The sequence below is a fragment of the Danio rerio genome, chromosome 1, assembly GCF_049306965.1.
Source record: "Danio rerio strain Tuebingen ecotype United States chromosome 1, GRCz12tu, whole genome shotgun sequence".
NCBI classification, from domain to species: domain Eukaryota; kingdom Metazoa; phylum Chordata; class Actinopteri; order Cypriniformes; family Danionidae; genus Danio; species Danio rerio.
Window position 1 is genome coordinate 11,773,930 of NC_133176.1, and position 17,179 is coordinate 11,791,108.

At 34.2% G+C, this 17,179-nt stretch overlaps 1 protein-coding gene across 6 annotated transcripts in view; it reads left to right on the forward strand.

Moving 5' to 3' along the window:
- Positions 1–17,179, forward strand: part of dachb (dachshund b) — a 103,954-nt gene that overhangs the window by 21,882 nt on the left and 64,893 nt on the right. For 2 of the 6 annotated variants that reach the window (XR_012407203.1, XM_009305776.5), the window contains exon 1: positions 10,921–11,497. The exons of 3 other annotated variants lie outside the window; for them this stretch is intronic. Coding sequence is in view for 2 of the 3 variants with exons in the window: in XM_009305776.5 (XP_009304051.2) it covers positions 11,058–11,497 (440 nt within the window). In the remaining variant the exon portion in view is untranslated. 6 annotated transcript variants of the gene reach the window in all.

The following is a 17,179-nucleotide window of genomic DNA, read 5'->3' on the forward strand; positions in this document are numbered from 1 at the left end:
ATTATTTAATACAATAATAATTATTATAATCACACATAGTGTTTTTAAAAATTATTAATAAAAAACTTGTTTCCCAGTGATGGGTTGCGGCTGGAAGGGCATGCACTGCGTGAAAACGTGCTGGATAAGTTAGCGGTTCATTCCGCTGTGGCGACCCCAGATTAATAAAGGGACTAAGCTGAAAAGAAAATGAATGAATATTAATTTATTCATTCATTTTCTTTTGGCTTAGTCTCTGATTTATCAGGGGTCGCCACAGCGGAAGGAACCGACAACTATTCAGGCATATGTTTTACACAGCAGATCCCCTTTCATTCACAACCCAGACCTGGGAAACACCTATTCACTCTCAATTACACGCACTCACACAATATATATAACTAATTCAACTATATATTATAGTTCAAAACAAACAAACAAAAAATTATTTTACTTGAAATAAAAAATAAAACTAATAATTTACTCATACTCAACATATAAAAACATTTCAGCTAATTTCCAAGTTAATATTTTTTATTTATATTTACATTTGTATTAATTTAAAATGATAAAATATCAATTCTAGTTTTTTTATTGTTAAATCTCACACTTAACATGCCACAATAGTAAATTCTTTGTTTGTTGTGAATATTTCCCCTTTAGTAGCAAAATTACACACAGAACTCGACAGAAATGCATGATAGCAGATTTTATTACAGTAATTTCATTTACATATTTGAAATATTTAAAAATATTTTGTAAAATGTTAAAAAATATGACAATTATTTATACAATAACAGATATTATAATCATACATATAATTTTTTTGTTTATAAAATTATGTATTTATAATTCATACATATTCATCCATTCAATTTTCTTCGACTTAGTCTCTGATTTATCAGGGGTTGCCACAGCAGAATGAACCAACAACTATTCCAGCGTATGTTTTACACAACAGATGCCCTTCCATTTGCAACCCAGTACTGGGAAACAGCCATACTCCCAATTAACACATACACTCATACAAAATAACGTATATAAATAGTTAAACTATATAATGTAGCTTTTTTATTATCTTACTATTTTTATTTTTATTATTTTACTATTTTTACTTATAAATTACATACAAAATATTAACTTGGCAATTTGCTAAAATATTTAATATTTATATACATTTGTATTAATTTAAAGCTAAAGTATTAATTATAGTTTTTTATTGTTAAATATTGTTAAATATTATTATACTTTACACTTAACATGCACTGCAATTCAATATGACAAGCGCAAATAATATTAGAAAAGAATTAGCTGTTTATGTGATTATTTTTTGACTCGGTGAAAGGATTTGCTTTGTTAAATAATCATTACTAAATTTAGCCCTAACCATTGTCCGAAATGAGCTGAGGCGTATAATAACAGCAGTAAAAGTGAGCTAGAGGAGACTTCACATTTCATCAGTGTCACTTTCGCCTGCTGTCATCTCAGACTCATTTAACCAAGAGGAAAATTCATGTAAGTGTTTTTAGCATCTGCCAGATAAGCAACACATCTGTTCTCATTTGCACATAGTGACAAAGAGCGGCGCAACACAAAAGGAGAGCGGCTGTAAGACAGAGCTGCTTGTTTCATGCATGTGACGGTCATTTCTCTCTAGATCTGACAGTCTGAGACACGCTTAACATCCGCAAATCATTCTTTCATAAGATGCACATCCGCTTCTACAGCGCTCTCAGTATTGGCAGCCTTGGTAAAAATGAGCAAAAAAGGCTGAAAAAAATTGTCTATATTGTTTAACCATTTGATGTTTTGCTCAAAATATTTAACAAATTATTGATTTTTTAATAAAAAAAATTAAAATTATAAAATATAAAAATAATATTTATTAAAAAAAGGAAAAAAAATATATATATAACTGCTAAACACAGCAAGAAATCAGGAGGATTGTTTTCAAATTAAGCAAATACTGTAAAAAAAATACTGTAAAAATATTATTGTGAAAAATTTAAACTTTTTAATATTTTTTCTGAATTTCCATCATTATTCTAGTTTTCCATTTCATTTGATTCTTCGGAAAATTATTATTTTATTACTACTACTACTACTACTACTATTATTATTATTGATAATAATAATAATATTCATCTTATATTATTGTTATTATTATTATTATTATTATATTAATATTAATATTATCATAATTTTATTATATTATTTTAATTATTATTATTATAATAATTAATACTATTATATTAGTGTTAAACATCGTTTTACTTCTTAAGTGTCCTGTGAAAACTGTTCAAAAGTGAATCTAAAGGCATTTATAATGTAATAAAAGATTTAAAATATTTTTTTTATTAATTAGAGTGATTTCTGATGGACTGTGTGACACTGAAAACTGGAGAAATTTGCATCACAGAAATAAATGACATTTTACTCTACATTCAGTAAACAACCTTTTAAATTGTATAGACTATTTGATAGTTTTTACTGTATTTTTGAACAAATAAATGCAGCATTGGTGAACTGAATAGGCTTCTTTTATGAAAATTTACATGATTAATTGTTTCCTTCGGGGCAGAAATGTATAGTCAGCCCAGTCAGCTGGAAAAGTTATTGAATCAGCCTGAAAGATGACAGTTTGAGAGGCAAAAGAAATCTCAAAATAAATAAAAACATCTACACAGCTGGAGAATTGCAGACGTTTGCTGGGTCTTTGAGTCAAAAATTACTGTTCGAAATCACAAACATTGGCAATAAAAAGATTTTTGTTAATATTTTGACATCAAATATTAAAAGGTTGCCAAAAAAAGACATTTTTTTTACAGGCTTCTTTGCTTATATTTACAAAGGGTGCATTATTAATAAATGCATATAGTTCAAATTATAAAAAAAATGTTGTATTATTATTATTGCATATAAATTTTCCATCCATTTGTATTACAAACTTTTAACATAATTGAACTAATAAACTTTGTGTTATTGGTATTTGATAAACATAAATGAAACAAACATGAACAATATTTACGTAATAAAACTATAAATCCAATGTGTTTTAAATGCTTCTTGTTAATTTATTTATTGTGTGGAGTATGGAGCTGCATCAATTATGCCCCTGAATATTAAGTAAACCATATCTATGTTCTCTACAGCTAGATATGTTTGACATATTGATATCTTTTAACAGATTAAATCTAATAGTATTAGATCGATTCTAAGGAATCTGACAACAGTTTTGTTTTAAAACTGCCAAATTAAATAAAAAACTATATGTTACGAACAGTTAGTGATAAACTTCATTGTGATTCTTTGAGCGTAGATAACAGATAATGAACACATACTGTACTGTACGTATGAGACACATATGAGTGTTGCTCCTCATCGAGGTCATCTTTATTCTAGAGCATCTGGATTTATTTTTCCATTTGAAGAACTCGTCTGATCTTTTCTTATATATCATGTTTATGCTGCTCTTCTGAGTGACAGATCTGTGTCTGTCCGTCTGTACATGCATGTGTTTGAAAGAAAGGGAAAAAAAGTTGATGAGACGCGAGTAGAAATATGGTCCGTACTCTTTCTTTATTCTCTCGTTCTTTGAGCTCTTGAAGTGATCTGATACACAGCCAAAACTCTGACCGACTGACCTTGCCATTTCTCTCAATTTCTCTCTCTCTCACTGTAAAAGCAAATCAGTAAAATTAAAAACCACCAGCTGTGGTTGCCAGTATTTTACCATTTAAAAATACGGTACAAAGTGTAAAAGTACTTTCACATTTTTACGGTAAACTATAGTATTTCATTCATTTATATTGTTAAACCACACAACTACTAAACACTATCATGCAGCACACATAAAAATAATGAAATAAAAATGATTTATCAACATTAGATGTAACATAAAACTCTAATAAACTAATGGGAAAACAAGCTAAAAAAGAACCTAATATCAACAAAAGCAAAGTGAAATGTCATGCAAGAAATTTATGGTTATTCACTGTAAATGGAATAAAAATTATTTATCATCATCAGATGTGACATAAAACTCTAATGTACATAACCTATGGGATAAAAAAGAACCATAGTATTATCAACAAAAGCCATAAAAAGTGTCATGCACTGAAAACCCTAATAAGTTGCTTGAACTAAATTAATTTAGTAAACTCGTTGCCTCAATTGAATTGAGTAATGGAGTCTTCCAAAACTTGCATATTTAAGTTTATTTAACTTGCCGGTTTTGTAGACTATACTTAAATTGTACAAGCTTAGTAATAGTTTAGTGAACTGAACAATTTAAGTATGAAAAAATGGACTATGAAAAAATGTTGAAATCAATTTCAAACCAAAAGTGACGAATAATTATACCTTAAGCCATTTGTTTTCTGATTTAAAAAAGACCTTGCACTTATAAGGTTGCACATATTAGAAGTTTATAGTCAAGACTACATTTGTGAAAATGTGTCCTTTTTTAAAGGATTAATTATGATTTTGAGCTCACTACACTTGAAATCTTAAGTTTATGCATTTTCATGGTACATAAGTTAAATTAACTCATATTTTTTAAGTGATAGGATCAAAACACAAAATTTTAAGCTATGTTCAGTCAACTTTACTTATTTGTCTAAGTAAAGACAACATTGGGGTTTACAGTGTGCAGGAAATTCTGGAAAAAGTCAATTTACGGTTATTCACTGTAAATATTAAGGAAACTTGCTGTTAACCAGGTTACAGATTTTTATGGTAGTATTAAAAAGAATTTTTAAATCACATGCGTTTTTTCTAATCTAATATTCAGAAACAGTATAAAAACATTTTATATTGTAAAAAGTTTATTTATTAGATGAAATTTATTAGATGTACAGCTGAAGTCAGAATTATTAGCCCCCCTTTACATTTATTTTTCTTTTTTAAATATTTCCATGTTTAACAGAGCAAGGAAATTTTCACGGTATGACTGATAATTTTTTTTCTTCTGGATAAAGTCTTTTTTAAGCCATTTAAGGGACAAAATTATTAGTCTATTTAAACTTTTTTTTTTCCGATAGTCTACAGAACAAACCATCATTATACAATAACTTGCCTAGTTATCCAAACCTGCCTAGTTAACCTAATTAACCCAGATATCAGAATTATCAAACCCCCTGAAGTATTTGCCCCCCTGTTTCCCCCCCCCCTAATTTCTGTTTAACGGAGAGAAGATTTTTTCAACAAATTTCTAAACATAATAGTTTTAATAACTCATCTCTATTAACTGATTTATTTTATCTTTGCCATGATGACAGTAAATAATATTTGACTAGATATTTTTCAAACCTTTTTTCACACTTCCTTACAGCTTAAAGTGACATTTAAAGGCTTAACTAGGTTAATTAGATTAACTAGGCAGGTTAGGGTAATTAGACAAGTTATTGTAACGATTGTTTGTTCTGTAGGTAATTAAAAAAATATATAAAGGGGCTAAAAATATTGACCTTAAAATGTTTTTATTTTTAATTAAAAACAGCTTTTATTCTAGCCAAAATAAAACAAATAAGACTTTCTCCAGAGGAAAAATATTATCAGTCATACTGTGAAAATGTTCTTGTTCTGTTAAAAATCATTTGAGAAATATTTAAAAAAGAAAAAAAAATCAAAGGGGGGCTAATAATTCTTACTTCAACTGTATATTACTGTACATGTTTTGTTCATAGGATTTAAATGTCTTAAATATTTTGATATAAATATTGAACATTTTGTAATTATAAATCAATTTTAGAAAATATATTTATCATTACCTAAATATAATAAAATGCACAGATAAGAGAAATTGGCCTATGAAAAAGTTTACAGGTTAACATAAAATTAAATACTAAATGTGCCTATATATTTACATCAGATATTGTGGCTCTAAAACAAAAAAACTAGTCATTAAACGTAAATAGTCAATTGTTAAACATCCAATAAAAAATAAATAAAAACAAAAAATTCCATGCAATCTAAATAAGACATGCTTTCATTCATTTATTTTCCTTCAGCTTATTCCCTTTATTCATCAGGGGTCACCACAGCGGAAAAAGCCACCAACTTATCCAGCATATGTTTTACACAGTGGATGCCCCTCCAGCCACAACCCAGTACTGGAAAACACCCATACTCAGAGGAAACCCACGCAAACATGGGGCGAACATGCAAACTCCACACAGAAATGCCAACTGACCCAACTGGGACTCGAACCAGCGACCTTCTTGCTGTGAGGTGATAGTGCTAACACTGAGCCACCATGTAGAAATAACACAGCACATGATTTCATCGAAATTCACCCTCCAACACTTTTGAGTCACATTAACACACCTCACTTTGGACCAAGTGTTCGGTGTGTTCCTGCATGCAGCTCTCGCACCATTCATTTACTGTCCATTAACCATTTAAATAGAGGCCCGTCAGTCTAACACTAGTTATACACTCTCTCCTTCAAATTGGATTTGAATGGATTAACTCCAGCCTTGTTTCCCTGAAAGCCTCACTCGTACTGTTCATAATTACATTTCACACAAATGCAAATTCAGGTCAAAGTGTCATTAAGGTCATGCACATCTTCATGGCGCTTCATAACAATCCCACATTTATTGACTTTTACCATGCTTGAACTTGAGAAATAGTGATATTCGATACACAAAAGGAGATCATAGTGTTGATAAATTGGATCTAAATCAATATTTTGTCAGCATGCTTACACTGTAAAAAGCAATTCAACTTAAATAAATGTATTAAACACTGCCTTAAAATGATTAAGTAAATGTACAGCATATATAAGTGCACCCCTCACAATTCTATCTTTTAAATTCATATTTTTATAGGAAGCAATACAATATTACATTTGTGCATATATGTTAGATTAGTCGGTACTGAAGCCAAATCTGGAGCTTATCTAACAAATGATCTTAAGATAACGGTCCAAAAACTAGCACAGCCAAATTTATATGTTATAGAAAAATATTAAATACAAATTTAAAAAAGAGGAAAAATCAAGAGAAACAAAGAAATGTAGTTAAAATTGTGTAGGTTGTAATTTATTTTTAAATACTGTGCTTGAGTTTAAGTGAATTATCTTTCAATTTCTAAACATGTTTGGTGACTTAAATATTATCTTAATAAATATATGTTTAATAAATCTGTTTTGTTTAAATGCACCAAAATATATTGCCTATATTCACTGAGATATGAATACATATATTTATTCTCCAAATGGGGTGTACTCAATTATGCTGGGCACTGTATGTGCATAATTATAAAAATTTAAGTTAATTGAACCTAATAGGGTGAGGCAGTGGCGCAGTAGGTAGTGCTGTCGCCTCACAGCAAGAAGGTCGCTGGTTCGAACCTCGGCTCAGTTGGTGTTTCTGTGTGCACAAAAAAATCCGCAATTTTACGGTTTATTTCCGGTAGCTGGGATGCTGAAAAAAAGTTAAATAACTGCTGTAAATTAAAAACTTTACTGTAAAATAACAGAGGTTGAATTAAATAAAATTTACCAAAAATTTAAATTACGGAAATTTCTGTAATTTAATGTCCGTTATTTTACGGGAAATTTCTGTAATTAGACAACTTTTTTTTTTTCGCCACCCCAGCTGACGGTAAATTTACGGATTTTTTTTACAGTGTATGAATGTATTTAACGAGGCAGTGGCGCAGTAGGTAGTGCTGTCGCCTCACAGCAAGAAGGTCACTGGGTCGCTAGTTCGAACCTCGGCTCAGTTGGCGTTTCTGTGTGGAGTTTGCATGTTTTCCCTGCCTTCGCGTGGGTTTCCGGTTTCCCCCACAGTCCAAAGACATGCGGTACAGGTGAATTGGGTTGGCTAAATTGTCCATAGTGTATAAGTGTGTGTGTGAATGTGTGTGTGGATGTTTCCCAGAGATGGGTTGCGGCTGGAAGGGCATCTTCTGTGTAAAAACTTGCTGGATAAGTTGGCGGTTCATTCCACTGTGGCGACCCCGGATTAATAAAGGGACTAAGCCGACAAGAAAATAAATGAATGAATGAATGAATGAACCTTATAGTTCTAAGAACAGAAATACTTTTCATTTTTAAGTAAAATCAACTTGAAAAAATCAAAGCTACTTTATTGAAATAAACCAGTATTGATATACAAATATGTAACTAGTTTGAGTGAATTATGTATTCACCATTACAGATCACCTCATAAGAGACTTTTGCATCAGTGCAAATAAAGAGATGGAATGTCTGATGGGAACGCAAATATGGCTAAAGGGTCATGTGGGATATTTTTATGGCATTTTTCTCCAAGGATTTCAGTGGCGTCCCAGGAGAGGGTGCACAGCAGTCTTTCCACAGACACTTCCAGATGTGTGAGTGTGTTTTCCCAATGATGCTGAACAGATGGCATTCAAACGCTTGAGTACCTGACATAGACTGACCTATAAAAGACGAAGCTGATTCTTCTTTGCCTGAAGATCATGCTTCTTATTTCAAGCTGTATTTTCTTGACATTGAACTATTGTGCGCATGAACACTGTGAGTGAAGACTGTAGCTTTCAAAGAAGATTGTTTTGTTTTTTTGGGAGCAAATGCTCATTGGAAAAAAAAAAATGGTGGAGACATTTTTATCCTGATTATTAGCAAAATGTTAGCGGGAACGTTTTGTTTCGCTTTATAAGTCATCATTTGGAGCCAAAGGAATTAATTTTGCTTTGCCTGCCTTTTTTATTCTCACAAAAACACAGAAGCTGTTGACTTACATTCTATCAATCACCATGGGACACATTTTCAGCCAAAAAGTTTTTTTTTTTTTTTTTATGTCCTAAAAAAAGTCATCTGAATGGTCGCAGTTAACGTAGTGAAAAATAAATTAAGGGCAAACATAATTTTCTCATGAAAGACCTCTTTAAATGAAAATTAGGATTATATACCTTTTAAAAATCTGAATGATAAGCATGGTGGCTAAGAGGTTAGCACTGTCGCCTCACAGTCAGAGGGTCGCTGGTTCGAGGCCCAGCTGGACCAGTTGGCATTTCTGTGTGAAGTTTGCATGTTCTCGCTGTGTGCTGCATGGGTTTCCTCCGGGTGCTCCAATTTCCCCCACAGTTCAAAGATATGCGCTATAGGTGAACTGGATTATTTAAATTGGTCGTATGTGTGTGTGTGTGTGAATGAGTGTGTATGGGTGTTTCCCAGTACTGGGTTGCAGCTAGAAAGACATCCGCTGCGTAAAACATATGCTGGAACAGTTGGCGGTTTATTCGCTGTGGCAATCTCAGATTAATAAAGGGATTAAGCGGAAAAGAAAATGAATGAACCATTGAAATTGGCTGTAGTTTATGAGTGTGTGTGTGTGCGTGTGTGTGTGTGTGTGTGTTTTTGATTGTGTAGTGGTGTTTCCCAGTACTGGGTTGCAGCGCGTACAGCATCCACTGCGTAAGACATATGCTGGAATAGTTGGCGGTTCATTCCACTGTGGTGACCCCAGATTAATAAAGCGACTAAGCCAAAAAAATTAATTAATTAATGAAATTGGCTGCAGTGTATTATTAGTTGTGTGTGAATGAGTGTGTATGGGTGTTTCCCAGTACTGGGTTGCAGCTGGAAAGACATCCACTTAGTAAAACATATGCTAGAAGAGTTGGTGGTTCATTCCATTGTGGCAACCCCAGATTAATAATGGGACTAAGCCGAAAAGACAATAAATGAATGAATGCAATTGGCTGAAATATATGAGTGTGTGTGTTTGAGTAAGTGTGTTTGGGTGTTTCCCAGTACTGGGTTGAAGCTGGAAGGGCATTCGCTGTGTAAAAAATATGCTGGAATAGTTAACGGTTCATTCTGCTGTGGCTGTCCCAGATAAATAAAGTGACTAAGCCGAAAAGAAAATGAATTAATGAATGAAATTGGCTGTAGTGTGCATGTGCATGCGTGTGTGTGTGCGTGTGGTTCCCAGTACTGCAGCTGGAAAGGCATCCGCTACGTGAAACAAATTCTAGAATAATTGGCGGTTTATTCCTCTGTGGCGACCCCTGATAAATCAGAGACTAAGCCGAAGGAAAACGAATGAATGAATAATAAGCATTTTAAAATCACACGCACAGTAAATTACCAAAAGCATAACAGACACTTTTAAAAGGTAAACTTAAAATTAAATTATAGAACTAAAAGCTTTTAAATAGACCCTTTTGAGGGATGTAAACAATAACGGTGGTCCTAACATATTTTCTGTTTTACATTTTTCATTTCCATAGCTTCCGAGAATCCAAAGAAGAGCCACATATTGATGAATAATCTTATGATAGCAGCTTTAATGTTAAGTTATTATTGAATTTCCTCTTGTTACAGTTGTGAAATAGTTTGATAACAAGCAGGAAATGGTGATGGGCCAATGACATCACCACATTGAAATGGTCTATACATATAATAATAATAAAACATGTAAATGGGTAAATAAATTATTTAAAGTTTGCATACTGTAAACATCAGTATTTTTATTATGTACAAAAAAGCCCCCAACATAGCACCTTCGGATTTCTATTTAAAGTGAGTTTAGTGAAAGAAGCTCTTGACATAAAATGTAAATAAGAAGTACCGGTACTGTGGACAATTGTGTGTGCAGAGGGCGGAGTCAGTCAGTGCAAAAAGACTTCAATAAAGTTGGCTATTTACATTTACTTTAAATAAACGCTGTCTATTAATAGTCATGACACTATGAGAAGGAAAAACGTATGATTCTGAAATTGATTAATGGTTAGATAAATTGGGATATCCTGTTTAAAAAAAAAAAGGATAGAACCACTGAGCTGGACACCGCTCAATGGAGGAGGAGGGCTGTAATTTCTCGACCTCCAGTAAATTCTGTTGCCATAAATTGGAGCACATGTGGTTGGCAAACCGGAGCATCATTCTCCCACAGAGAGGCGGAGTCAACCGAGACGAGATGCGCTCCGTTTATATCGATGTTCACACGGGTATAGAGAGGCGCGCGGCTCGCTGCGGACACATCGCTCTCTGGACGCTCTGCACATCACGGGAAAGCCTAGAACGGAGAGTTATGAGAAAGTAGACGATCTAAAAGAGCACATTAGGAATTTTAAGTTCAATGACCACTATGGCCGTTCCCGCGACTCTTCCGGTTCACTCTGGGACTTCTGCGGTGTCCGGTAAACTCTTCAGGACCGAGCCGTTCTTCTCGAGTCCCGCTGAGGCTCCGCGTATCATCAACTCGCTGCCGAGCGGTGGGACCACAAACGAGTGCAAGATCGTGGAGGTTCACGGGGTTAAAGTGGCGTCTTTCAGTGTTGATGGGCAGGAGCTTATTTGTCTCCCTCAAGTATTTGACCTTTTCCTGAAGCACCTGGTGGGCGGACTGCACACCGTGTACACTAAACTCAAACGCTTGGATATAAACCCAGTGGTGTGCACCGTGGAGCAGGTGCGCGTGCTGCGCGGACTCGGTGCCATCCAGCCCGGAGTGAACCGCTGCAAACTCATTTCCAGAAAAGATTTCGAAGCGCTGTACAACGACTGCACCAACGCAAGGTAGGCAACGTTTGACGAACTCTTTTCAGTTTACAGTTAAACAACGCGTAAGTTAATTACACATTAACTATTAATTTCCATTAAAATGATCTCTACTTTTTAAATATGATTTCTTTCCTATAAAAGTTTGTTTTTTCTGTAGCAAAATTGAATACTAAAAAAAAACAGCCATGCAGCATTTACACTTGTATTGTGTAAAGAGTGACATACTGTAGCTGCTGTCCCGTTATGTGGCTTAAGAGTTTATTTGGACGGAAATCGACAAAAAGCAACAAGTGGAGATGACAATTTGTCAATTTTCTCAAATGATGAATTATTTAAAATTAAACTAAGACTAAATAAAATCTGTAGTTTTAAACATACAAGCTTCAGGAAACCTCTAGAATTGTAAATTTCTATTCATTTTTTAATATATATAAATTTTTAAGATTTTCAATTCACCTTTATTTGTGTAGCGCTTTTACAATGCAGATTGTGTCAAAGCAGCTTCACATAAAAAAAAAAAAATCATAGTAAATTGAAACAGTGTAGTTCACTTTGATTTAACAACTTTTTTTTTTATGACTGCAAAAATTAAAAAAAGAAGGCATAGCCAGGTAAAAATAAGTACGTTCAACAAAAGTGCTTCTAGGGTTTTTTGACTTTTTATTTATTTTATTTCATGGTTGTCACATGACAGCCTGACTTCCTGCATTTTGGTAATTGACTTTGGTTCAGCATGCTATAAACAAAAACTAAAAGTCAAACTAACTACACCAACATTTTTGTGCTTCAATAATTTAGAACTTTTAATGTGATTTCTATTTTTTTACAGTCTCCAGACGGTTTGTCCAATTCAGCCATTCAATCATTTTTAGACATTTTTTAATTATTAAAATAAGTAGTTATCAAAAAACAACAATTAATAAAAATCACAAAAGCCTATTCAGTTTAATAATTTATTAAGAAATACTATAAAATAAGTTTGACTTTTTATTCATTAATTGGTCACATTTTATTTTGATGGTCAGTTTGTTGAATAAAAGTTACATTGCATCTACATGCCAACTAATTCTCATTAGATTAGGGGTTAGGGTTAGTGTAAGTTGACATGTACTTGCAAAGTCTCATATAGTCAGTTAAATGTCAGTTAAATGTCTGTTGAAGAAGCAGTATCAGCAGATATTAAGCAGTCTACTAATGCTCAAATGGACCATCAAAATAAAGTGTTACCCATTACTTTACTTTTTTATTTTAATTATTCCTAACAATAATTTATTTATTTATTTACTATATATGTGTTTATGTGTGCATAGGTTTTTTTTAAAGCATGTTTTATTGAATGAACCTGGTTATGTTTTTAAAAAGAACTTTATAAGACAATATCTAAAGAAAATGTCTAATGTATAAATTTAATTGACTTTACGTATATATTTACTAATATTTGTATTATGTTTTTATTATTATTATTATTTCTTACAGAAGAGCATTTTTGTGGAAAATAGTGATGGGTTTGTGTCATGATTTCTGACTCAAGTTCCTGTGTGTCCAATATATGATGATAGCTTTTTTTGGGTCTACATAAAATGGTAAAATGGTGGTGGAGTGACTGTCAGAGCATCCCTGGATATGAAGTGCATGGCATCCCACATTATATAAAGCAAATTCCATTCTAACAACTTCTGTTCTGTCTGCATCACATAATTCATAGCGCCCTAGTTATACTATCAAGACCTTTTTTTTAAACTATAAGCCCTTTGAAAGATATTAAATAACCAACTCAGAAAGTGAATGCATTGAAGCATTTTTATTCACGTAATTTTACATCCAAACCTCTATGAGTTTCTTTTTTTCTGTTGAACACAATACATGTTGAAAACTGCTAATCATTGACATAGAAAAAACAAATACTATTAAAATCAATGCTTAGCAGTTTCCAACTTTCTTCTAAATGACTTCCTTTGTGTTCAATTGTATAAAGAAACTCATAAAGGTTTATGACTAGTCAAATGATGACAATTTTTAGTCTTATGTGAACTCCCTTTAATTATTGACTTTAAAGCCCGATAATACAACCCCTCATACTTTCAGTGCAACCACAATACGGTCAAACATGATCAATAAATTAATATCAGCAATTAATACATTACGGATTGCTTTCTCTGTCTTCTTCATGGACACCCTGGAGTACTTTCTGGGACCCCCAGGGGTTAAACAGACCCTTGAATGAAAACCTTGTCTTTAATTGGATGCAATGGTTCCGTCAGGAGCCATTAGTTGTGTGAAAGCATGTTGTATGTCAGCGTGTGCATTTTTCGTGGTCAGATTGTAATTGCCATTCTTTGAAGCTCAGTGCACGACTGTCCTCTTCAATCCCTTTAGATTGTCACATATGTGACACAAATCAATTTTCCAGATCTGCGCTATATGCATTGGTTATGATAGTAGTAGTATGATGAAGTCATTTTAAAGTATCTTGAGTTAGGTTTAATTTCTAACATCTACAATAATAAGCAGAGAGAGAGAGAGACAATAATAAAAAGGTTGCTTTGTTCTAGTGAATGCATTAAACATTGGAGTAAGAGCTTCTGTTTAACCCCCAAGTGATTAACTACATGACTGTATATATTTTAGTATGTTTTGTACAGTGCTGTGAAAACACTGGGATCGTGTAACCTGAATAGAGTCGGGTTACGGTCGCGCTTTATTCACGGCAGACAATAGCTTAAAATATGGCGCTTTGAACGTGACGTCTTAATCCTTCTCTTTGTTGCGGTCTGTTTGTTCAGAGACCATAACTGAATAGATGAGAGATATATTGTCATATTAGGTCATGTGTTTTGAGAAAAAAAGAGCCTGTCATCAGGTTTCAAAGGGCCTACATTCAGAGGTTTGCAGGAAATAGTTTTTTATAGGGTGTGAAAGTCAAAACTGTTGCCTCTGGTGAGATTAGACACTAATTTGAAAAAAAAAAAAAATTTTTTTTTTGAAATTAAAAACTGACTTTTTAAGGGAATTATGAGTGAGAGAGATAGAGAGAGAGAGAGAACAGCATCTACTAGCAGTCAGATAATTATGTAGAGTAAAAAAAAACTGATATCATGGGAAAATGTGTGTTTTACAAGTAGCAATTCCATATCAATTTAGATGATAGCTTTTTTGAAAAAAAAAAAATGTACAGTACATGAAGGCATGGAAGTCTTTCTGCCTCTAAATAATAATAAAAACACTACATTGTAAAAAAATGCTGGGTTCTGCACAATTCCTCCATATTTTCCCAACACAAACCGATAACCGATTAAGTTAAATGTAAGTAATTTGGACATAAAACAAGTAAGTTGTCCCAAAAAACTCAAGAATTGTGTTGATTCAGCTCATTTTAAATAAGTAGTTTGAACAAGTAGCAAGAATCAATTTTTGAGTGTAATTATGATATCAAGTTTCCATTTTACATTTTTGTCTTTTTTAATAGGTTCTCAGAATTGCTAGATAAATTCACAGAATTGCGTTATAAAATCAGAACTGTGAGATATAAATTAGCAAATCTGATTCTTTTTCTTGTAACAGAAACCAGATTTTAATTTATAACACACAATTTAAATTATAAAGTCAGAATTATGGGCATAAACTCACAATTGTAAGAATATTTAAACACAGGTTCATTATGAAAATGCACCCCTGCATACATTTCTGGAGGGCGTGAATTATGTAACCAAAGTGGTATGATGCCCCCGACAGCTTCTTTTTCTACCAGCTGACCGCTTACCACCGTGTGCACTGATTTTCTGATGTTACCAGTTTTCCCAGTGGCTCACCGCTTGAGACTTGGTTTAGGGAAGGAGGTGGGTGGAGGAATCGGTCGGTCACTCGACAGCTGTCACGGTTGGTGTAGGAAAAAGGATAAGGACTCAAGTGCAGAACTAAATTATTGGTTTTATTAATAATGAAATAAAATAAACAGCAAAAAAAACTACCCCCCACACAAAACAAGACTAGAACACGCAGCCAATAAAAACTCATTAACCGCGTGTTCACATGAGACAAAGTAAGCGGCGCATGTAAAAATTTACCACATGCTAAACACAACACCAACAGTAGACACAAAGACACGAGTACACGATAAATGAAAAACACTCATCGTGCACTCACACATGCAGTGTGCATGTTTCATCCCAGCACCAACCGAAAACAACTAGACTGAGATGCTGGGAATAAGACACCACGCTGCAGACCACCCCCCCCCCCCAAAAAAAGGGACGTCACCTGGTGTTCCTAAAGGGAACATCCAACAAGGTACAAGACGACAAGAAACACCACACAACAAAAACAAAACAAGCAACATCAACAGACAACACAAGACAAGGAGGTGAACATAAAAGACATCACAAAGAGAGGGAGGGAGGGGAGCCAAGCCCAGCAAGACCAACAAGGGAGGGCAAAGCCTGGGAGGGTCAGGAGATTCAGGGACTCTGGCTGATAGGAAGTGAAGCGCAGCAGGAAAGGGAGTCCAGGTGGGCAACCAGGGAGGACCAATCCAGGGCGGGACCAGAAGGACAGTCCAGGGCAGGACCAATGGGTCAGAGGTCCCGGCAGGGGGCCAGGGTGGAGCAGAATGGACCATCCAGGGTGGGTTCAGTGGGTCAGAAACACCGGCAGGGAACAAGGGTGGAGCCGGAGGTACTGTCCAGGGTGACAGAGGGACACACCAGGGAGGAGCAGGGGGGACAACCCAGGGAGGATCAGACAGGGACAGCAAGGCAGGAGGCCTGTGGGGCTGTAGCCAACACTGGTGGGTGCTCTGGGACTGGAGCTGACACTGGTAGGTGCTCTGGGGCTCTGACAGCGGCCTCTGGTTGATTTACGTGAGAAGAGCAGGCACAAATGGCACTTGCGCAAGAAATTTGAGATCAGCGGCCTCTGGCGGATTTGCGAAAACAAAAGCTGCTAAAAAATGTACTTCCTGGGACGTATTTCGCGATGTCCAGAAATGTATGCAGGGGTACGTATCGATAAAGAGCCTGGGTCGGAATATTTAGAGAACTTGTTTATATCTCACAATTCTGTGCACTTGTGTTTCCAATTCTGCCAATTATTCCTCAGTATTCAAAGCTTTGGTCTTGTCATTATGAGCAGAAATCTTGTAATTCTGACTTAATAATTATCAAATGAAAGGTTGTAACATACAATTCACAAGATATAAACTCACAATTGTGTGAAAAAGGTCAGAATTGTGAGATAAAAAGTTACAATTCCCCTTTATAATAAATGTTTTAATCAGCGGCAGAAATGTACTGCCATACACAATTTCAGACCTAACCATTTGTACAAGAAACCAGTGTGGCTTTACAAATTTATATTCCCTAAAACCTTAAAATAGTTGCAAACTGCATGAGATTCTGTTAGTAGAAACCAACAATGTGGCTTTTAGTCCATGTCTTTTTTTTTTGTTTTTGCCATTTTACCGCTGAAGTAATTCATAATTCATTCTTAATTTAATTATTAATAAGAACCTATGATATAAAATGAATGATTCCAGGAAGAACAATGTAATTTTTTTGATTGTATTAAGAATTTAGTATTGGTCACATTTCACCTTTGTGTCGTCTCTGGATTAAGTTTCCTAGCAGATGGTTTACACTGCAGCGCATGAGTGAACTGCTTATTCACCTGTGACATATATTGTGGAGGACACACACATACACT